This window comes from Stegodyphus dumicola, chromosome 4 (genome assembly GCF_044657685.1).
Source record: "Stegodyphus dumicola isolate Sdum_Otavi_A_Nest chromosome 4, ASM4465768v1".
In the NCBI taxonomy this organism is placed as follows: domain Eukaryota; kingdom Metazoa; phylum Arthropoda; class Arachnida; order Araneae; family Eresidae; genus Stegodyphus; species Stegodyphus dumicola.
The window spans coordinates 255,932,246-255,954,659 of record NC_140771.1 but is presented as its reverse complement, the minus strand read 5'-3'; the positions used below and the strand labels follow the sequence as shown (position 1 = coordinate 255,954,659).

The window sequence follows — 22,414 nt, the reverse complement described above, 5'->3', positions numbered from 1 at the left end:
AGAAAGAAATTGAGTACATAAAGGAAATTATTCTTCAAAGATATGTGCAGCTATTATTATGTAAATTCCCAATTGTTTATGATTTCAACCTTTACTATAATTTCCCATTTCTATTTCCTCATATGATAGAGTTATTGAGCCAGATTAAATTACGATTAAATTGTATAATCTTTGACCACTAGTCCACATTATTAGTTTGAATTTGATTGTTCTTGTTTAATTACGTCACCGTGAGCTGTAATTGATTTTCTTAGCATTAGAACATGCCTTTATGTTCTAAGTTCCCTTTAAATAAGAGGCTTATTTAAACCTTTGTCTGATATTGTAGTTAATTTCAGACATAGCGATAATATGCTTCACGTCTGTTGGGGGTTTTGGACTATTTAACTTTTACCAGATCAATTAAACCTTCATAGGTACATTATGGAGAGGTTGACAAGTTAGGAGATGAAGCACGCAGAAACTAGTGAGAGCATTGGTTTGCATATTGAGACAAACCTCTAATTGTTAGAAAAGATGTTTAAAAAAGAAGAAAATCGATATAAACTTTCAAATATGACCAACTATCATAAGTGTAAAATATTTAATGCTACTTGATAAATTGCATAGTTTATTTTATTCTCAAACTTATTAACAATTATGTTAATTAACTCATGTTTAGTAATAATGCGTACTACTTAGGGATCTATTTTATTTTTAGGATGGTATTACAAAAGTGAAATTCAGGCATAGATAATATCTTCAATTGAATTTATTCAGTTCCCGTTTGCTCATAGGTCCTTAATTTTTTTCATTAATGATCCTTAAAAGTACTTAATTTCCATGTGCAGAAAAGTGTACAAACCCTGCTTAGAAAGTTAATCTGTGTTAAAACACAACCATTTTTGGAAGTTTACTATACTTCAGCAGTTACTGTAACTATGTTATTATAAACATTCATACATATACTCATAATATAAGCATAACGATCATAATAAACACGAATATGAACTTACCAAGTGGAACGAGAATGCAAATTATTACAATCTTGATAGAAATTCAAACCTGTGTAGTATTTGGGTGGGAGGAAAAGAATGCCGAATGTAGCGGAATTTTCTACTGCTTTCGCAATTCTTTGACCAATAGAACGACGGGCACCTGTCTGTACTCTTCGTGCACACTAAAGGTTATGTTAATGCAGAGAAAGGGGGAAAGCTATTTCCGGGAGTACGACTCACCATCTGACATTCCATATTAGGAAGAAAAGGTGTTTATTTAGTTTTGGCTTTGGTACGGGGAAAAATAGCGCGTTTATATATATTATATATATATATATATATAAAAGCACTAAAAGCAAAAAATAAGCACTAAAAACAAAAAAAAATAAGGGCTTTAAAGAAAAAGTAAGCACCTATAAGGGCCTTTATATTTTATTTTCAAATATAAGGACTTATAAGGACTGCTCCGAACCCTGTGTACATAAGACAGAAAATAAGTTAATTTTTTTAAAGGTAACTGCATACCTTTTTTGAGTATGAGTGAGGATATTGAACGTATGGATTGGCCGGCACAATCTCCAGATCTCAATCCCATCGAGCATGTATGGGATTTTCTAGGCAGACGCTTGGCAGCTCGTACCTTACCACCAGTAACGATTCCGGAGCTTCGATTGGCGCTACAAGACGAATGGGCAGCAATGCCTCAACAACTCATTGACACCCTCATTCTCAGCATGGGCAGATGCTGTGAAACCTGCCTAGCAGTCAGGGGAGATCATATCCCCTATTAAAGACCGGATTTTTCTTGCTGGACACCCATCACAGGGATATTTCGGCCTTCAGTCGCATTGCTCTCCATACTACTTTTTCAATAAAGCTTCTTTTTATCCCTCTGATTTCTCTTTTAGTAAGTGTTGCTTACATTACTCATGTCCTTATGTATTGGGGATATTACGGTATTAAATGTGTTGATTTGGAAAGCTTTTGTACGAAGTTATATTGAAAAAACCGTCTCGTCCTTAATTTTTGCACACCAGTGTATGTGTGTGTTTATACATCGCACCTCACTTCTCAATCTGCAATGTGTTGATACTTTCATTCAATGATGGAAGAAAAAAAAAAAAAAGTTATTCACCAGGTTGGCATCAGTGTCGAAATGAAATTACAAATCGAGACTCTCCACACATTTTATTAAGAAAAAATATAACATTTGTAAGCATAAAGAAATTACAAAATGAAGAGAGAGGAAGGTTGCTGGTGATCGAAATATCTGGATTTTAGATCAATCCGGGTATCGGACATCCAGATTTTGTACTTTGTACTGAATTTTTCATTCCGACACTCAGTAAGAAAAATTCCAGGGATCCGGATATTAGATCATTCCAGATACTGGACATTGTGATTTTTGGACTTTCAAAACACAAATTGCTCGGGTAAAAATTTTTTCAGCATACAGAATTATAAAGAATTATATAAAGAATATTATATAGTATTCTCAAAAAGACAGAATTACAATTGAGGGGGAAAATCCCTGTTGAATCATTTTAATTAAATCAATACTCCAAGGCAAGTCAAAAATGATGCCAAAAATCTCCAACTTTAAAAGGAAATACCTTAGTCAATTTTTTCTGCATTGTTGCATTTTACTTTTTTACAAGTATAAACATTTTCCTAAATTTAACTACAGGGACAGAGGGACTTATATACAAAATTGAATTTTAAAATTTAAAACTGCCAAATATTAGCATCATTTGAAATGTACATCGTTCGAAATCTGGACGTCCAGTATCCAGAGCTGTGGACAACCAGCCAAAAATAAATTAATTAATTAAAAATACAAAATGAAAGAGAGCAATGGAGGAACAGCAGTTAATTTATGATATTCAATAACAAAACTAGGCTCATCTAGGATTAATCATAGTTACATGAAATCAAAGTAAAAAATTTTATGCATGTACTATGTCATATTTATTCATTAGCACAATTTGGCAAGCTTCTGTTTATGAAAAATGGCCAAAAGGAAAAATAAAGTACTAAACAACTCTACAAGCAATTCAAATAGGTTAAAATTAAGAATTCAGAAAATCACGCTGAAAAGATTATAATCGTATAAAAAAAGCTAAGCTTTGAGTTCATTCATGTTCTTTTTCTGAATAATTTCATTCATCCTACACAGCATGAGCCACCATCCCAATGATTACAAAACCAGATTTTACATGCTATTAAATAAATACTACATGGCTTTAGATAATTTTTTATTATATCAAAATCATAAAAACATTTTGATGAAATGAATGCACATGTTTTACAGCCAATGGAACTCAAAAGTGTGAAACCGACCACAAATTTAAAGTTATTGATCAGACATTTAGAAAACAAAAAGCCATTAGTTATTTTGAATAAAAAGGGGATAAATGCCTTAAAAAAAAAACAGTTTCTGAGAAAGCACGTCTTGCTTTCTTTTCTCTGAGGAAAAAATTATTAATCTGTATTACCTTAACCCCTTAAGGCACACATTAATTTCTAATTTTCGGTCAAAAAATCACCTATTTTTTCCTTGCATAATCATATTCTCTAGTGCATTTTAAGACATGATCGACAAATAAAAGTAATTTTTAACTAAAAATTTAATTAAAAATTACTAATTTGATACCAATTCCTTGCTATATCCAAAATCTCGTTGTCATTATCTTCTGATTCACTTCCATCACTCAAGAAATCATCACTCTCATCGCTGAAACTGTCTGATAAATTGGCATATTCAAAATTGTCATCGTCAGAGTCGCTCATTATCAGATAACTTTTTTAAATTACAAAAACACTTAGTAATATAATTTGCAGTTAACTGCTTACTTTTATTATATTTACGTAATAAAAATGGATGTATTACCTTTTCCACACCAAACGACTACTTTATAGCAAAGAATTCCTAGCAAACTTATAGCTAATCATCAAAATGCGCCACGTGGTTTACACAAGAAAAATGCTGAATAGTGGTACCATCTATGTCAAATAAGTTTAATTATAATCTAGCCTATTTATTTTTACTGGAACGGATCTCAGACAAGCATTAGAAATAAAATAACGCGAGATACAAGGGCGCCAGTGTGAGACACGGGCATGTGCAAATTTGCCGGAAACTTTCGCCCGTGTGAAACACGGGCAAATGCGTTAAGGGGTTAAGAAGCACACTACAGAGTTGTAAGTATTTAGCAAAACATTCAGGCATGATATGAATCTAATAGTTGTTTTGATTAATACAATTTGATGACAGTTAGCATAATGGAATAAGATAAGATAAGCACAGGACATCATAATACAGAAATATTTCATTATAAGTAAGGAAAAAAATTTGGTGTGAAGTTAATTGATTAAAATGGAAGCATAGAGTTAAAATGCTTACCAATATGCTCCTTTGATACAGTTGCATTTTCAGTTGAAGCCATTCGTAACTGTAGAAAAAAAGAAATTATAATTAATATCAAGAATTAATTATACACATCATATAAATCACCTACCAAAGTTTAAATGATTTAACAATTCTAAGATCTGAAATTTGTTATTTATTAGGTGTGACATGAAAAGGGGGAAGAGCATTAAATGATAGTTTCATGTACCGTGGTGTTATTTAAACATGACATTGTTAAATATTCTTAGCTATTTAAATAGAAATTGAAAAATTGCTCCAAGTCATAAAAAATGCGATTATTCAAAGAGTTTTATATGAAAAAAAAATAATTAAGAAACAATTTAACTATTTTAAAGAATGATACTTCAACAAGAATCTGAAATTTATTAAAAAGTTTATTTAGCACATTTAAGCTAGCAGTTTTATAACAGAATTAAAATTTTTGTGGTTACCTTCCTATATATACATTTGCTAATCATGATTCAGTTAGGATTAGATAAGCATAGAAAATAATGTCATAATTATCAATATTTATTTTATGCTGTCAGTGACACCATTTATGCAAGGAAGCAGACACAATGATTCACAATATTACACTTTCAGCAACATCAAGATAAGATATTCAGATCATTTTCTTGGAGGACTATTTTAAACCACTAAATGTATAGCCATTCAAAAGGGGAACAACAACAACAAAAAAAAAAAAAAAAAAAAAAAAGGAAGGATAGTTATATCTCCTTATCTATACTGGGCCAGTTGACAAAATTCAGATTGTGTTTTCTTACATTTTGAAAACAAGACTTAACACTTGTTTTAACAAAGTTATAACTTCAACTCAAAATAAGATTTTTTCCGAAAAGACATACAATTTTTTTCTAGATTTCTTTTCTATGCCTCAAATTATGCCAAAATGTCAAATTTTGTAAAAATCTCATGCATAGTTTTTAAAAAAATCAGCTCTCAAAATGTTAGCTACTCATTGTTAATTAAATTTGGCAGATATTTATAAATACTTTTTTTTTAATTAAATTTACCTGATTCTTTCTTTCACAATCCAAATAAAATTTGCACACTTTTTCTGATTTATTTTTTAAATTTGTATCTCCTAGCAATTTTTACACATTTTTTGAAAAAAATTTGAATTATAACTAATAAAATTTTATAGTCATCTTAAAAGTAGATGTATTTCTAGGTAAATTTTCAAAAAATGAGTTTTTTATTAAAAATTTCTGAAGATACATATGAATTTATATAACGGGCGCACTTTGAAATTTTGCTTATTTTTTTTTGGGGGGGGAGAGACATGACCCGAAAATATGGTTTTCAGATTTTGTTACGATCTCCAATCATGGACCTTATAAGAAATAGACTAACCCAAACGGGTCTTCTCCCTCGTCTAAGGCGTTGCCGGCTGTCACCTTGATCACATACGGAGGAGTAGGGACGACTTGCAGAAATTTAACATTGGTTGGCTATTGCAGCGTGTATAATTGTCAAGAAAAAGCTGGTTGTAGTGCCTCATTTCACAAATTAGAATTTCTACATATTTTTATTTTTGAAATTGAGATTGATTTTTAAAAATTTAGCATATTTATCAAGCATAATTAATGTTCCAAATAATTATAAAGCTATTGAATGCTTTCAGGGCTAGATATTTTTTTAGCTTTTCCAATGCTGTAAGGTAATTCGTATTCATTCATTCATAACTACTACTTTTAGAAAATAATATTTTAAATCTGAACTAACAGAAAATTTCAAACAAGCAATTTTTATGCTTTTTTATTGCTGTAAATAAGTACTAAAATATTTAAAAACGAATTTTTGAAAGTTTTGTTTAAAATTCTAAATTGTGCTGCTTTTTTTTAAATTATAGATGAGTATTACAGCACAATTTCTATAAAGGAATTTTATTTCAATTATATTTCATAATAAATCATAATGATAAACACTTTTAACTCCTTAATTTTTATACATTTAATTCTAATATTAAAATTGTATTTAACCGTAATAATTAATTTTGCTTGTATTTTATAGTGATTATTTTTAGTTCTGCATAAGATTTTTTTATTTATTGTTTATTTAATTTATTAGCCCAAAGGGGCGGTAGCCTAGAAAGGCTGTTAGTTTTGAAGCGGCATTTTGCGCTGTTTTACTATAAATGTCCGTGTCTCCTTGCAAATTGTTGCCACCAAATATTATTGCCTTGTATTATTATATTTAAAGAAATTAAATAATGAAGAATCTGCATGAATACATGTATGTTTCTCGCATCATGACAAAAACGACACTATCTAGAGGCATCAATTTTTGAATAATGTAATCCTCCACCCGAACATGGGCATCTGGACGGCCGAATTTCGAATTTGTTTTAATCTATTTCATATTTTGTAAAACTTTAACGAATTTTTGATTAAAAAACTCAACGAGTTCAGAGAGAGCACTGTACGGAAAATAACAGTTTTATCTCCAGTGCGGAAATTCTAAAGATATGCTGCTTTCAAATGTATGTGGTTTACGGGCGAAGAACATGATATTCAGTAAATATAGTTAACACACAAAACATTAAAAAAAGTTTCCTTTTGGGCGTAATATAAAATCTGAGTGCTTCTAGATTTCATTTTACCTTCCCCCCCCTTCATTACTCTCAGAAAATTTTATGCTTTGAATCTTATAAGTTACTAAAATAAATACTCCACTTTAATGTTAATAAGTTAATGATGATATAATCAAATAAATGATTGTTTTGTAATGTTATTATAGCTTTGAAAATCACTGCTTGAAAATGGTTATTAAATTTTTTAAAAAAGTTCTCAGACCTTGTTTAATTTTACCGTATTTATTTCAAAGCATCACGTACTATCAATCTTATTTAATTTTACGTTATTTGTACGCAAAATTAAGTTCATAAATTTTGTGCCTAGAGTTTTTACCATTTTACCAAAGTAGAGATGTTTGTACAAGAATTACGCGTGAAAAAAATTTGCGATATGCAGTAAAAAGTGCTTTAATGAGATATATTAAATACTATTGGGAAAAAACTGTGGCTTTCATAATCTCATCACTGTGCAACATATCGCAATTAATAATTAAAAAGAGTTATGTGATACAAACGTTTCCAGTGTTAAAGAAAACCAGATCGTCCGTACTCTTTCTTGCTGACATGTCAGTGACGCGACCCCGCCCACTGGGTTAATCTATCTCTTATAAGGTCTCCAACGAGTTTCCACATTTATCTTTAACTTAACATTTTCAAAAAAAAAAAAAAAAAAAAAAAAAAAAAAAAAAATTACAGAGAATTAATTAGATGAAATTCTTTCAATTTTATTTATATTGTACAATAAATATTTATTAATACTATATGAAGAGATACTTTTTTAAAATTATAAAAAATATTAATAAAATCTTTAATGCATTTTATTCTCACTTTTTTTAAGTGTTTGTAAGAGTAAATTTTCAATTTTGCAATGTTATTGTTTGTTGTTTTACTTTAACTTAATTTTATATATAACAAAATTTATTTTGTAGATTTCAATTGTGCATGCATCACATATATATTTAATACTTCTAACTATGTCAAACAAAACATGCTTATCTTCTACTATAGAAATGTTTAACAGTGGCAAAATTTAATAGAATATAAGATTTTTCTTTTCTTTCATGTTTGCAGCAAATGCAAGAAATAAAAATAATTCTGAAGATGTTCTTTTATGTTCAAAGGTGTGGCATTAACTGCATAAGATATTTTTAAGCAAGTTGTGGCTTATATTTAAAAGAGCCACTAATATACAAGACTCATATTTTCAAACCACAGTAAATTTTTATATAAACATGAGGTTTATATTAATCACTTTCCTAAAAGTCAAATAATGACACAAACATACAGTCCTTTGGAGCCTGAATTAATCAGAATCACAGAAGTTCAGTGGTTATGTACAAATTATCTACAGCAGGACAACTCAGAAAGTCTGGGGAAAAGTAAAACATGCACCAAAAATTTAGGAATCATTTGCCATGATCTTTATTAAATAAATTTAAGATGATTTCTGAAAATAAAAATTCACCTTTTTTTTTTTTTAATTAAATCCTGGAAAGCATTTTCCTGTTTCCTCACATGTGATTAAAATTCCAATTTAGAATGTAATTGTCAAGAACTATTCTTGCCTATGAAAATATATTTCAAAATATTTCATTTTCAAATTAGATATCAAAGATTTTATTTTTACCTGAGTAGTACATAGAGACTTCAAACTGAAAAATGTCCTGCAAAAAAGAAATAAAAATGCATTTCAATACTCAGTACATAATGGAATGTGCATATAAGTTGCTTCAAAGCACTAAACTGAGATGTAAATTTCTTCTGAAATTTAAGATGAATATGAAGAAGGTATACAATAAATAATTATGAAACTAACTTGAAGGCCTTTAACCAAGATTTTAAACATGCTGCTAATTAATGTACACAGAATCCTAACCTCTAGTGCAGTAATAAGGAATAGCAAATGTAATAAATAGCAACTTTTTAATCAACATTAAGAAAACTGCTGAAACTGAACATGAAACACAAAGTTGATAATTTCAGAAACAGTTATGTAAAAGTAATTGTTTAAAATCTTTACATATAATAACACGTATACACACTTTTAGGTATAATAGCAATTCAGCCTTTTAGGGCATAGTGCATGTTACAGAAAAGGTTTGAGATAGCACACAAATTTGTCTCAGTTCACCAGTTTTATATATCTTTGGCCAGCGAAGGCAAACTTATTAGTCTACAGAGTCAATTATCAACAGTTCAACACTGAAATCTCTTTAGACAGCCACATTTTTTAAACTTAAATTATATAGATATTTATACTGTTATACACTTAATTAGATGCTGGCTTTTAGTGAGAACATTCTCGATCTGATTAAAGTACGTTCACCAAGTTTCGACCCTCTTCCATCCACTACTTGTCTTGTATTCTCCTTCTGTGTATCTTCTTCTGTTCATTCTCTGTATATGTCTAAACCATCTTATACCTTTCTCAATTCTCAACACTTCATCTTTATTCACTTCACAACACTCCCTAAAATTAACTCAATACTTTAGTTTTTAAGTCTTAGTTAAACTATGTATTGTAATATCTTGTTATTTAACAAATAACTATATTAATTATTGAAGTGGCAATGCCATACTTGTATGATGTAACTGTTGCTCAGAAACAGAAGAAAATGTTTTAAGATTGGAATTCGGAAGTTTGAGCAGCTAGTAGATGTACGAAAATTTTGCCACATAAGAATTGTATACAAATTATCTATCTCCGTAAACTAAGAATAAAATTTATGTTTTATTAAGAAGTTTATCTATTTTGTCTATTACTGGAAAATACATTACAATCTTATTAAATTGGAGGTTCCACCGAGATACTGGAAATTAGGAGTGCAATTATCAATTTTGATGGTACTGGTCTCCTTACGCCAGGAAATTGCTGAAATTTTGAGAAAAAGTTTGCTAGTATCAATTGCTAAGTTTATTCATTTCAAGGAGAAACAGATGTCAGAAGTCTGGTTTTAAAGCCAGATTTTGAAGTGGATCATTCAAAGGTTATCTTCTGTGCTTCTGTAACTTGCGTCCGAGCAAAGAATTGTCAGAATAGGATATTGCTGATCTCTCAAGATAAAGATTAACTTTCGGTTTTCATAAAAAAGTGCTTATTGAATTTAAGTATTTCATTTTAGAATTATATTTAAATAGTGTAAGTTTCTGTGTAAAATAACTGATACTACAAATAGTAGGAGTAATTTATAATTGATATTTGCAGTAAAGAAATATTTAAAAAAATTATTTATGCTTTATTGTTATTTGTTTTGAATTTTTTTGTTGATAATTTATATGTATAAGCCATCCCGGCATTTATTAAAAAAATGAACAACTAGCTGATTTTTGAATTTGTTGCCAAGCAGGCGCGTGGAGAATAAGTAGTAACGTCAAACTGGCATAGTGTGATTTGATTATACTACAGAATTGTCAAAAGTTTTTTCTTAGTTCTTGCCATCCAGGCGTGTAGTAGATAGTAAAGTCATCCTGACGTATTACAGCTAAATTGTATTGCCAAACTGGCAAATATTGTTTTTGTTATCGCCAACCAGGCGTGGAGATAGATAGTAAAATCATCGTGAAACTGACGTGGGTGAAATTCCATTGTATTGCCTATCTGGCAAAAGTGTTTATATAGTTATAGCTAACGAGGCTTGTGAAGAGCGAGTTAAAATGCCAACCCAACGTAGTATTGTATTATTTTGTGCCAACCTGGCAAAGTTGTTTAAATAATTCTCTCCAATTGATTAGTGTGAATTTCGTATTTGAGAAATTAAGTCTCACCAGAAATTATACATTTTTAATACAAGTACGATCTTTTAGATTCAATTTCAAAAGGAAGCCTATTAAAGGTAATTTGTGTCAACATGTCATTCTTAGCTAGGAGTAAAAAACAGTATTTAAAAGTACTAGCAGAAGAGTTAGGTTTAACCGTGAAACCTGAATTTAAGATTGCTCAGTCGCATAAATTGATTACTGAAAGTTCCGGTTATGATGAGGAGTTATGAGAACTACTGGCTGCAATTAGAGAAGAAAGGGAAAGAAAGGAAGAATGTGAAAGAGAAGAAAGAGAAAAAGAACGTGAAAGAGAAGAAAGAAGAGAAGAAAGAGGAAGAAAAGAAGAGCATGAAAGAGAAGAAAGAGAAAAAGAACGCAAAAGAGAAGAAAGAGGAAGAAACTATGCAGTTACCTGAGCAACCTTTAAAAATCAGAATTCCCGATGTCATGCCACGTTTCAACCCCAAAGAAGATGAAATAAGTTTATTTCTCGTGTTATTTGAGCATCAAGCTAAAATTATGAATATACCTGCTGAAAATCAAGTGACTCAACTTATTCCATTGCTGCCTCCTGACATTCAGCTTATTGCTAGAGAACCAGAAGAGGATGCGAAAAAGTATGAATGTGTAAATACTTAACAACGATTTAAATTGAGTGCGGAAAAATTTTGACAACTATTTAATAAACACCAAAAATCTACTGAAAGTACTTGGTATGATTTCTACTATGAATTAAAGAATTATTTAGAGGGATGGCTTAATAGATTAAACATTAAAACTTTTGAACAGCTAAAAGATCTTATGATGGTTGATCAAATTAAAAGCATACTTCTCCTGATTTCAAAGAACATTTTATGGATGAATGGACTACCATAATTTCACCCACTGAGATGGTTAAGAAAATTGAAGAATTTGAAGATGTGAGAAAAACAAGAAAATTTATATGACAAAAGATATCATCCATCTTGTTTCGAGTGTGGAATCATACTAACAGTTTAAGCCTCAGTGCCCTCACTTAAAACCAAATGAAAAGGTAAATTGTGCATTTTTGAATGATGATTAAACACATATACAATTAACGGTTTAGTTAATGGGTATGAAATGCCTATTCTTCGAGACACAGGAGCCACAGTAGATGTTATTTCCCGAAAATATGTAATAGCTAAAGCAAAAATGAATGGGGAACATGTCTGGGTACAATATCTCTTAAATGACCATTTAGCATGTCTACCGTTAGTAGAAGTTGAAATTAATTGTGAACTTGGTCATATAAAGACAAAGGCAGCCGTTGTTACAAATGATCCCGGCAGATATGTATAGGGTAACAAAACTGACCAATTGTTCAAAGATAAATCATTCTTAAATTTAGAAAAAATAAATGCGGTTTTGACATGATCTCAAGTAAAAAGATCTCATGAAGAAGATCGAAGCAGAGAAACCGAAATGGAGAAACTAGAACTGACGTTTAAAATTGAGACTGAAGAAGATATTTTACCGCAAGCTGATGAGGAAGACAAGGAAATTAAAAAAGTTATTAATGTTAATTTTACACAATTAACTGAATCTCAGCATCAAAGTAGAGATCTAGCCTCATTGCTTAGAGAAGCTAAAAGTGAAAATTTCAGCAAGACAAATGATTTCAAAGAAAAAGAAAAACGGGTTGTTGATGGAAAAGAAAATAGATAAAAAGGGAAATGAAAGGGAATTGTTATTCCTGAAAGATATAGGGATCAAATGCAGAACTATTCATCTCTGATGCAGATCCAAACAAATAATAGTGCTAAAACTCAGAACAATTTGATCAATTCTCACCCTCCTAATAGGCAAGCTTCTGTCAATGCTTCACAGAAATCTGACCGACATTCTAAACAGCCGTCTACACGAAGCGATTTTTTCGGCCGACTTTCTTGTAGAGCAACAATTTTAAGGATCTGCGCATGCGTCAAAATCGGTCATGTTATCTGCCACGATTTCAGAACTAGTGTTCACTGCTCACTAGCATACGATAAAATCGGAGTCTCTAGCCAATAAGATTGCTTTGAGTGATCACGCGCTTTTCTCCTCATTTGGAATGATAAACATGGCTGCATTTTGTTGGAGTGAAACTTAAATTTTTCAATTAATAGATTTCTGTAAAGAAAATGTGTTGTGGGACACGAGTAATGTAAATTTTTAAAATAAAAAATTAAGGGATTCTCTTATTTTGGTAAACTTTGTCTTCCCCATTACTTTACATATTCAAATATTTTCTATTCAGGGTGAAAATTATTTTAACTTTCCCAAGAAAAGTTCCAAAAACTATTAATGATGCCATGTCATGGGTACTAAATGAAAATATTCAGAAACTACTTGAAACTGTGGTCGCACTTATTGAAAAAATTCAGAAAGCAAAATCTCCAGTCGAGAAATTACGGGCCGATTTAAAGCAGTGCAGACTCATTGACTTCGCCGAAAATGGGAGTTAATCAAGTGACGAAGTACATAGCTTTTCCGACATTTCCTACACGAGTGATCATAGCCCAGTGGTAAGGAGCAGAGCAGGTTTTCGCTGTACATCGAGTTCATGGGTTTGGTCCCCCACCTTAACTTTTGGACTTTCTGCGCCTGCAAGGACGTTTTAATTTCGTTTCTCCATCACTAAATTTCAAATGCATGACTTAAAAGTCACTTTTTATTTTTTTGCCTATGGGTGAGGTGTTTTTAACGCCTTTCTTTTTATTTTTCGTATGGCCGTTAGCACGTGCTTTAGATCTACTGGTGGAAAACTTTAGTATTTGCGTACCAGCTCAAAAGTCACAAACTCAGTTTTGTGTTAATTAACTGATAATTAACACAAATCTGTGTTAATTAACTGATAGAGTCATATGATCACAGTTTTCAGACATAGTTTTTTCAGTATTTAATTATGCTGATATTAGTTTTTTAATGTTCAATAAATATACGACTTAAAATTTTGCACCTTTATGATATTTCTTATTTGAAATTTTTGCACTGAAATTACACTGTTGCTTTGTAATGTAGTAATCTTTATTCTTTATTTCTACTTTTTACTCATACTTGTTTGATATTCATGACATTATTGTCTATTTATTCATTAATAAAGGTTTTGATTTAAAGCTCAGTAGTTGCTTATTTTTTCTGAAACATGGTTATTTTATTATTTCCAGATTTAAGTGCACAAATAGGAGTGCCAGAAAATGAAATTTAAAAATAAATAAATAAAATAAAAAAGGCGTAATCTGTGTACTTAGTACACAAAGGAAAAGCATATTTTTTTAAAAATTTTGCTGCAAACTAAATTTAGCAAAAAATCAAAATCATGCGGCATAATCCGTAAATACTTTCCGAATTGTACCGTGTCTTCAATATGCAACTGCCAGAGCAGGGTATTACGTAGGCACCATGAATTTCTCGTCGCTTGACCCAATTCCTGGTCCAAATGTATTTTCTGTCTTTTTTCCCCCTTCAAATTCAAAATTGTAGCTGTATCTATAGTAGCAATTTAATGTAAAATAGTCATCCATTATTTTGACTATTTGACAACACCGTAAGCTTTGTTTACAAATCGTAGATAGTGTGATGCTGTAGAGGGCAGGAACACTTCCTTTCACAGTGATTGGTGTACTAACGAGAAAAATCGCTCCGTGTGGACAGGCGAACTATCTCAGATATTGTCGGCCGAGGAAATCACTACGTGTAGACGGGCCTTTAGACAATCCTTAAGATCCTCAATACAAATTGATTTACATGCTAAAAACTGTAAGAAATTTGTTTTAGCCCAGACTGTGCGTTAGCTCAAAAAGGCTGTTAGTCTGTTGCATTGTATATGGCGTAAGTGGGAAGAAATTGATACTTAATAATAAAGCTAAAAAGACAAAAAGAAATGGGTTACTAGGAGTAAGTGTTACAGCAGAATGGTACTGCAAACTAACTGAGAGCATAAAAAATGAACATACTCTTTTGTGTGACAGTTAAAATCTGAAACCTTTCAGATTTTTTTTTTTTTTTTTTTTTTGTTTCTTTTCATTAAGCACTTAGTCGTATACAATTAAAAATTTTCCAAAAGTCTCAAATATATTATTCAATAATTCTTTCAGATATGACTTACATGAATTCAATTCGGAATTTCACAGAAGCGATGTTAGAGAAGGCTGTATGAAGAAATAATGCGTAACTTAATAAGAATATTACTATAAGAAAAATGACCGTAAAAGAAATCAGATTAACAGCCCTTTGTGAATATAAATAAGATCCAATTACAAATTTTAAAATTATATTAAAATTCCACATATAACTATATATATCTACGATTTCTTTTCATTTATAAGCGAAAAATTAGCATCTTTATGATGGTAAGTATTACCACTTACGTTTGGAATACAATTCATAGTGTTATACATTATAATTATTTAGAAATATTTTTGGTATTTTAACCGAAGATTTACTCCAAATTATTTACATACTTGTTAGCTGATAAAATGGTTCACAAACTATAAAAAATTCCCAGACACTGCAAACTCTAAAACTTGGATTACAAAAGTTATTGGTAAAGTGTCTATAATTAAAATTATTGTTGGTACAACCTGTTAATTATTAACATCTCATACTTTTTTTTTTTTTTTTTTTTTATGAATTTTCAGAGTTTTATTGAACTTTTGTCTCTTAATGTATTAAGATGACTGTTTGTAGTAAATAGACAGTAATTTTAATGTAGTAATTTTAATGATAATTTTAATTTATATTGTTGTATAGACGACATTTGCGAGCGACTTTTCCAAGGGCAAAAATCAACTAAATATATATAATTGATAAAAACACTCTCATATGGCATCTTATAACTATTCTAAATTTCATTCTCTTATGGCCTACATTTCTTTAAATTTTACCATTCTTTGAAATAAAATTATTAAACTTCAACCGCGCAGGTAAATAATGACTTAATGGATTAGATCCACAAGCATAGTTAGTTTAGCAATGGACGGTTTTCCTGCCTGTAGACTTGCAATGCCGTGAAAACGTTTTACAGTAAATATAAATCTTTCCTCCCTTATTAGCCAATTGTTCGTCCTCGTATTACTACATATTGCAGAGGGTGTTTACATTTTTATACGACTTCTAAAAGCTCTATATATCTAAGCAAACCATAGAATTTTGTTTTCTAATATGTTCAGTCATAAACTTTTGTATTATCATTTTGTTGAACATCTTGATTTCCAAGATAGAAGTCTTTTTTTTTTAAAACATAAAGGTTGATTTTATTCCATTCCTCATTCAAGATCTTCCAGAGTGCATCCAATATTTTGCAATGCCGTTTATATCATTTGCCATAGCTTGTTTTAGAAGTCCAAATGCACATTAATCTATAGAAGATGCATCAGAGGCTTGGGTGGGATGCATTTAACCCTTTGTTGCATACAAATAATCTAGAGAAGTTAAATGAAAATGTTTGTATTTTTTCTACTTAAAATACCCTTAGTAATAACAAAAAAAAATTAATTTTATTCAAATTTCATTTTAAATAATTGCTACAGTTTGATCACTACAGTGGACAGCATGTATATACATACATACATGCATACAAATATTTTCCCAACGATTGACGGTCATTGCATTTGAAATCATTTCCTGCCTTGTTTGCAGTGATCATTACCATCTTTAAATGGTAAATCTACAACTGACATGTACATACAGATCCCCCAAAATACCTTCATTTCGTCGATTGTGATTGAATTCATTTTGCTACGATTTTGTAGCCTGTACCTATTGGATTAAAATGTCAAATGTTCTCGAAATTCCTTGCCAAACAAACATTTCCAGTGATGTTTTGGCTTGATAAGTAGCACATTTGGGTTTCAATTCACTCTTTTCGGTAGATCTTCATCTACCCACTCTACAATTTTTTCAAACTGACATTTAAAATAAAATGTTTAAAATTAATAATTATTAATAAAAAATGGCAGTCTAAGAAAATGTAAGCAATATTATATAATGTTTACAATGTGAAATTGTACTTGGAAACAGAAATAGCAGCCATTTTCCAAATAGCAATCCTTAGTGATTCTATACGGCCATCTATGATCGACAGTTGAAATTTCTAATAACATAGAATGAATAAACACAGGAATGGAATCTGTTAAGGCATTTACGAAAGAATAAAGAAATTTAAACTTTTGTCTACTAGAGTGGACATGATGCAACAAAGGGTTAAAAGGAACAGCTTCAACCCTGGTGTCATTTCTCATTCTTTATCCCGGTTTCATTTCGACTACAATGCTTCCTTTACTTTGTACAATGAAGTAAATATATCAGCTGTACCTTCTCATTCATGAGTTAAGAACAAAGAAAAATTAATAATGATGGTAATGCAATGAACACGAATTAAGTATTCACCTGTGTATATTTATTAAAATGAACTCGAGGTATGTGTTGTCCTGAAAGGAGTGATATTAAAATAATTTTATTGTTTCATTTTTAATTGGATAGCAGTAAAATGTTAGCGATATGAAGTTGGAAAAATAATTACAAAGTATGAACAATTACCATATCCTTTATATTTTAATGATTACTCTTATATACACGTACTTTAGGTTCCCCTGCAACAAATGAAAACATTTATTTTACTTTAAAGCACCTGTCTATCTCTCGGCCTCCAATTTTTCGGACTAAAATACAATTTCTGCTTTTCGAAATTTTATTCTAATTGTAGGTTATTGAGTTATCATTATTTTATTACTTTTTAGGCTGAATGGCATTAGCCAACAAATGCTGTTATTCACAAAACATAATTTTGAATTGAATCACTGTAAAAGTATGAATCACACTTCAAATTGTTGTCACCAAATATTAGAGCCCTGTATTACATTAAAAAAATTAAATAATAAATATAGTACATTTGGATACGTACATGTGTTTTTCACATCGTGAAAACCAATGGTGCTATCAAATTTTGAATAACACAGTCCTACAACCGAATATTGGCACCTGGAGGTCCGAATATTGAATTTCGAAATTGTTTTATTACCTGTTTTGTATTTTTTTAACTTTAACAAATTTTTTAGGAATTCCAGGATTTCAAAGCGAGCAGTGGCAACGCAATGCACAGAATAAAATATTTTTATCTTCAGCACGCGAGACTTATCGAAAATTCTAAGCCCGAATTTCGAATTTGTTTTATTGTGCATTTCATATTTTGTAAAGCTTTAACGAATTTTTCATTAAAAACTACACGAGTTTAAAGCGAGTGGTGGCAACAATGTTGGGAATAAAATATTTATACCTCCAGTTTGCAAGACTGTCTCTTGTAATTTTAAGTGTTGTTTTTAAATAATATTTTCAGCTCAAAGAGCCATTAGTCCAAATGCTCTCAAAACAAGAATGCGTCTGTAAATGACAAAAATCTGATGTGTACACCCCATGACTTCCTTTTACAGAATATTAAATTAGATACATTTTTTCCTGCATTTTGTACTTATTTCCTCAAATTTCATTAGAGATATATTTCTCATCAATTAATTCAGTTCTCACTTTGCAACATGGCAAAAATACATGAAACCTCAAAATATTCTTATTAAAAATTGAAACATATAGAAAAAATATAATGATAAATACAATTAAAACAATTTTTACAATCAAAATTAGATGTTTTACGCAAAAACAAGCATTTCAGTCAGTGGGCAAGAAGGCAGATCTTTCGGTGGACAAAACTGAAAGTTTACTTTTAGTCTCACTCAGCAGACAACGAAGGCATAGAAACTGATTTAATTTGTTGTGGACACTATGCTAAGCCGCATTTAAAAAACTTTTAAATTGTTGGTAACTCTACAACCATTAAGTGGAAGTTAACTCTAAAGGCACCTTAACCGGAAGATAAGAACAACATAATTCAATCATTTTTAAAGCAAAAAATGCACAACTTACAAACATATAATAATAAAAAAAACTGAGCTCAATGAGCCGAGTAACAGAGTGAATATATATATATATACATCTATATACTTTTGGTGGGACCGATTGCCACCAAAAAGAGAGGTACACAACTACATGTTATAACAGTCCTATATACAAAATTGCAATGTTCCGAGACTACTCGTTTTTGAGTTATGCGAGGTGCATACATATGCACATATGTAGAGAGCAGTAATTGTATTCGATAGCAGTCAAAATAGATATTTTCATTGAAATATGATACCCGGAATTTTTCATAATTACAATACTTCCTTTACTTTATGCAAAGAAGTAAAAATGCCGTTTCTGCGTAATATAAAATCTGAGAACTTTGAGACATTTTTTAAAATTTCATTTTATTTATTCTTCTTTTACTTACTTTCTTTATTTATTATTTTAATTTATTTATTAATTTTTATTAATATTACCCATTTGCTGTGCATTTGTTTATTTTGTTAGTTGTATAACTTTATAGTTTATTGGATGTAGCTTCATGGTATACTTTGTGGAACACAAGGAGTTAAAATTAGAGATCACAAAAAATATACATACATGGATAGGTTAGGTTCTGAAAGCTTTAAAAAATAAATATAAACAGGCATAAATTTTTTTATTTAAAAAATAAAATAAATAAATATAAAGAGGCAAAACTGAAAAACTCATTTAAACAACGAAGATTTTATGTTATTAAGCCCACCATAATTGAATATGACATCACTGTCGGCTGTTATGACTTTCAGAGAATAAAAATCACATTAAATGATTGGTTGTTTCATAAGCTTAATACTAAAAATTGCCTTTTAATAAAAACAATGTATTGTATCCATAAAATATTAAAACATGTTTCTAAAGCTAATGAATCTATGCTATATTCTAATAATTAATGTACAGAACTCTAGTTTAGTAAACTGACTTTGTCAAAAATGGCCTACAAATACAGTCGTAGAAATACAGTCGTATTCCTCATTTTATTCCTATTCTATAATTGTTGATATCAAGCATATTCTCTACATAATAACTTTATTCACTAGCTAAACGTATTTGGATGTATGCAATGTTCTAAGAGTATTCTATTAATTATAAGCATAAGAAATGTACTAACTCTGTACATCACTGAAATGTAAACAATATTGGAAAACTCGAACACATCAACATAAAATCGCAGGCGATACTAAAAGAATTACAGCCAACATCAAAATGTCTCTTTTTGTAAACTGTACTACTGTTGCCAAAGTTAATACCTATTTTTTTAGAAGTGAACTATTGTTGCCAGTGTTAATAAACAAAAATGAACTTTTTTTTTTCCATCGTGTTGAGGCCATTTTTGACAAAGAAAGTTGTTATGTTCTCTAATAATAAACGAAAGATGATTTACTAGGAATGTATTTCTCTAGTCAAGTATATTTTTAACTAGAAAATATCCTGTTGTTACGCATGTAAAATTTGTCGATGTCTTCACATAAAATTAAAAATTTGCCTTTGTTTTGATGTATTTTTCATTTGGGGTTGGAGTAACATCAACGACTTTAGACTAAGAATTCTCATTTTGTATTGATCTTAAAATGGAATTCTCATAAAAAAGCAGAGCTATATTTTTGAGTTCCGTATGTGTCACTTTTATTCGCTGCATTTGCTCCTCACTTGTTTTTGCTTTTACATTTTGCATTCTTTTAATTTTAGAGAGCATTTCTTTTTAGAATTCTTAAATTCAGAGGAATCTTCAAAGATAAAAAATGGCGGGACAAGATTTTTCCTTATGGAAATGAATGAAAATTCTAAAGCTATTTCTAATTAAAATTAAAGATAAAAATTAATTTATAGATGATACAGTGTGATTTAAAATGAATAAAGATATTGTATTTCAGTACATCTAATTTACGACTTCATATTACGAACACACTTTACAGTACAGTCAAAAGTCGTTAATTCGGACACCCATAATCCGGAATGATCTATAATCCGGACCTCAAAGCTACAAACTTTCTGCGCATGTGTCAAGACCTTTACGGCTGCAAATAGGCATGTGCGCATGAGCATAATACGTTTATGCATGCACGTTTAATGTATAACGGACGGTATAAGCTAAGCTAAAATTATCTAATTCAGTTAATGTTGCAGATTGCGTTGTTCCTTAATCTTCAAATTGGATCCGGCTTATTATTTTTTGCAGACTGTTAGAGCAATTTTATAAAAGTAAGCTCGAACTTTCCATTATGTCAAATAGAATTTCGATATATATTTACTAATATGTAAAGGATCTACAAAGCGAAAGTATGTTTCGAACTCCATTAAACAAAAAGTGGAATTGCTGCAAAAAATGGATAAAGGCCTATCTTTCGTTTCTCTAACCATTCCGAAATCTGTTTATCAATTTCACACTACTCTGCGGCGGGAGGGGGAGAACGCCGCGGCGCGCAATGAATTGGAAGTTGATCTGTCAGCACTATCCTCATCTTCAGGGCAGATGTTTTCATTTTATTTGGCTTATAATTCCTTACTAAATGTAGTATTTCATCTCGATGTACTCCATCTTTGATATGATTTAAATCAAGTTCCTCGTCATTATAATTCGCTTCCGAAGAAAGTGACACAGAGGTTATTGAAAACGAAAAAATTTTGATTGACAAATTAGTTCGTATTCTCGAGACAGCAATTATAGGACTTGAACAGCGGAACATTGTAACTGCAAAAGAAATTATGTCTTTATAGAATTAAAGAGAAAGTATTATCACGTAAAACGAAGCAACTTAAACAACTTACATTGAAAGAAATGTTTAATAAAGTAAACAAATAAATATTAAGCTTTTTTTTTTTTTTTTTAATTTTGATAACCTTTAGATCATAATTGTTCTTTATTTCATAAATTACAGTTTCATATTTTTAATTTTATAATTTCTGCATGCCATCTTACCAGATTTAAACTGATGATCTATAATCCGGAATCGCCGAAGTCCTGATGAGTCCGGATTAACAACTTTTGACTGTAACACCAAAATATTATTTCAACAATTACTGAATTACTAATGAATTAATTCACCAATTACTAATGTTACTAATGAAGCTGAAAATCACATTCTGTGTGATTAAGAAATATGAGAGATTCAGCTAGATGAGCGTAAAAGAAGTGAAAACAACTTTATGCCATATATTGATAAGATATTGACATTAGAATTATAAATATTGATTTACGTGATATCTGAAAAGACTGTGGGAAAACAATTTGAAATGCAAATTTTACAGGTAATAGATACAAAAATTGCTTTTATTACTGAGGAGTACAAAATGAATTTTATTACATCCTCAATTTAAACAGAAAAAGATCATGTAGGGCACATAATAACTGAAAGTGAAAAACAATTTAAAAAGCTTTAATATTTATAGAAAACACTGTGTGTTACTAATACATTTAGTTTTCAGCTAATATATCTTGTTTTAATCTTGAGAATGTACAAAACAATAAATTCTCATTTATTTTCAATTAATATGATTTTTTAAATAACCCTCATAATTTCTAAAACATTTTTAAAACAGCAGGAAAAGCTATTTTAAGTTGAAAAGATACTGTAAAGATACTGATATTTAAAATACTGTGCTAATGAGAAAATCGTTCAGTGTGGACAGGCGAGCTATCTCAGATATTGTTGGCCATATCAGATAAGTCGGCCGAGGAAATCGCTACGTGTAGACGGGCCTTAAGCGTTCACCTCCTTTTATGAAAACTGAAGTTAT

The 22,414-nt window shown here is 30.3% G+C and overlaps 1 protein-coding gene across 4 annotated transcripts in view; it reads right to left on the bottom strand.

Moving 5' to 3' along the window:
* Nucleotides 1–22,414, bottom strand: part of LOC118203708 (uncharacterized) — a 72,337-nt gene that overhangs the window by 6,461 nt on the left and 43,462 nt on the right. For all 4 annotated transcript variants that reach the window (XM_085814310.1, XM_085814311.1, XM_085814309.1 and 1 more), the window contains 2 exons: nt 8,610–8,646; nt 4,381–4,429 (listed from right to left, as the gene is read on the bottom strand). In XM_085814310.1, coding sequence (XP_085670436.1) covers nt 4,381–4,429; nt 8,610–8,646 — 86 coding nt within the window. The remainder of the gene's footprint in view (nt 1–4,380; nt 4,430–8,609; nt 8,647–22,414) is intronic.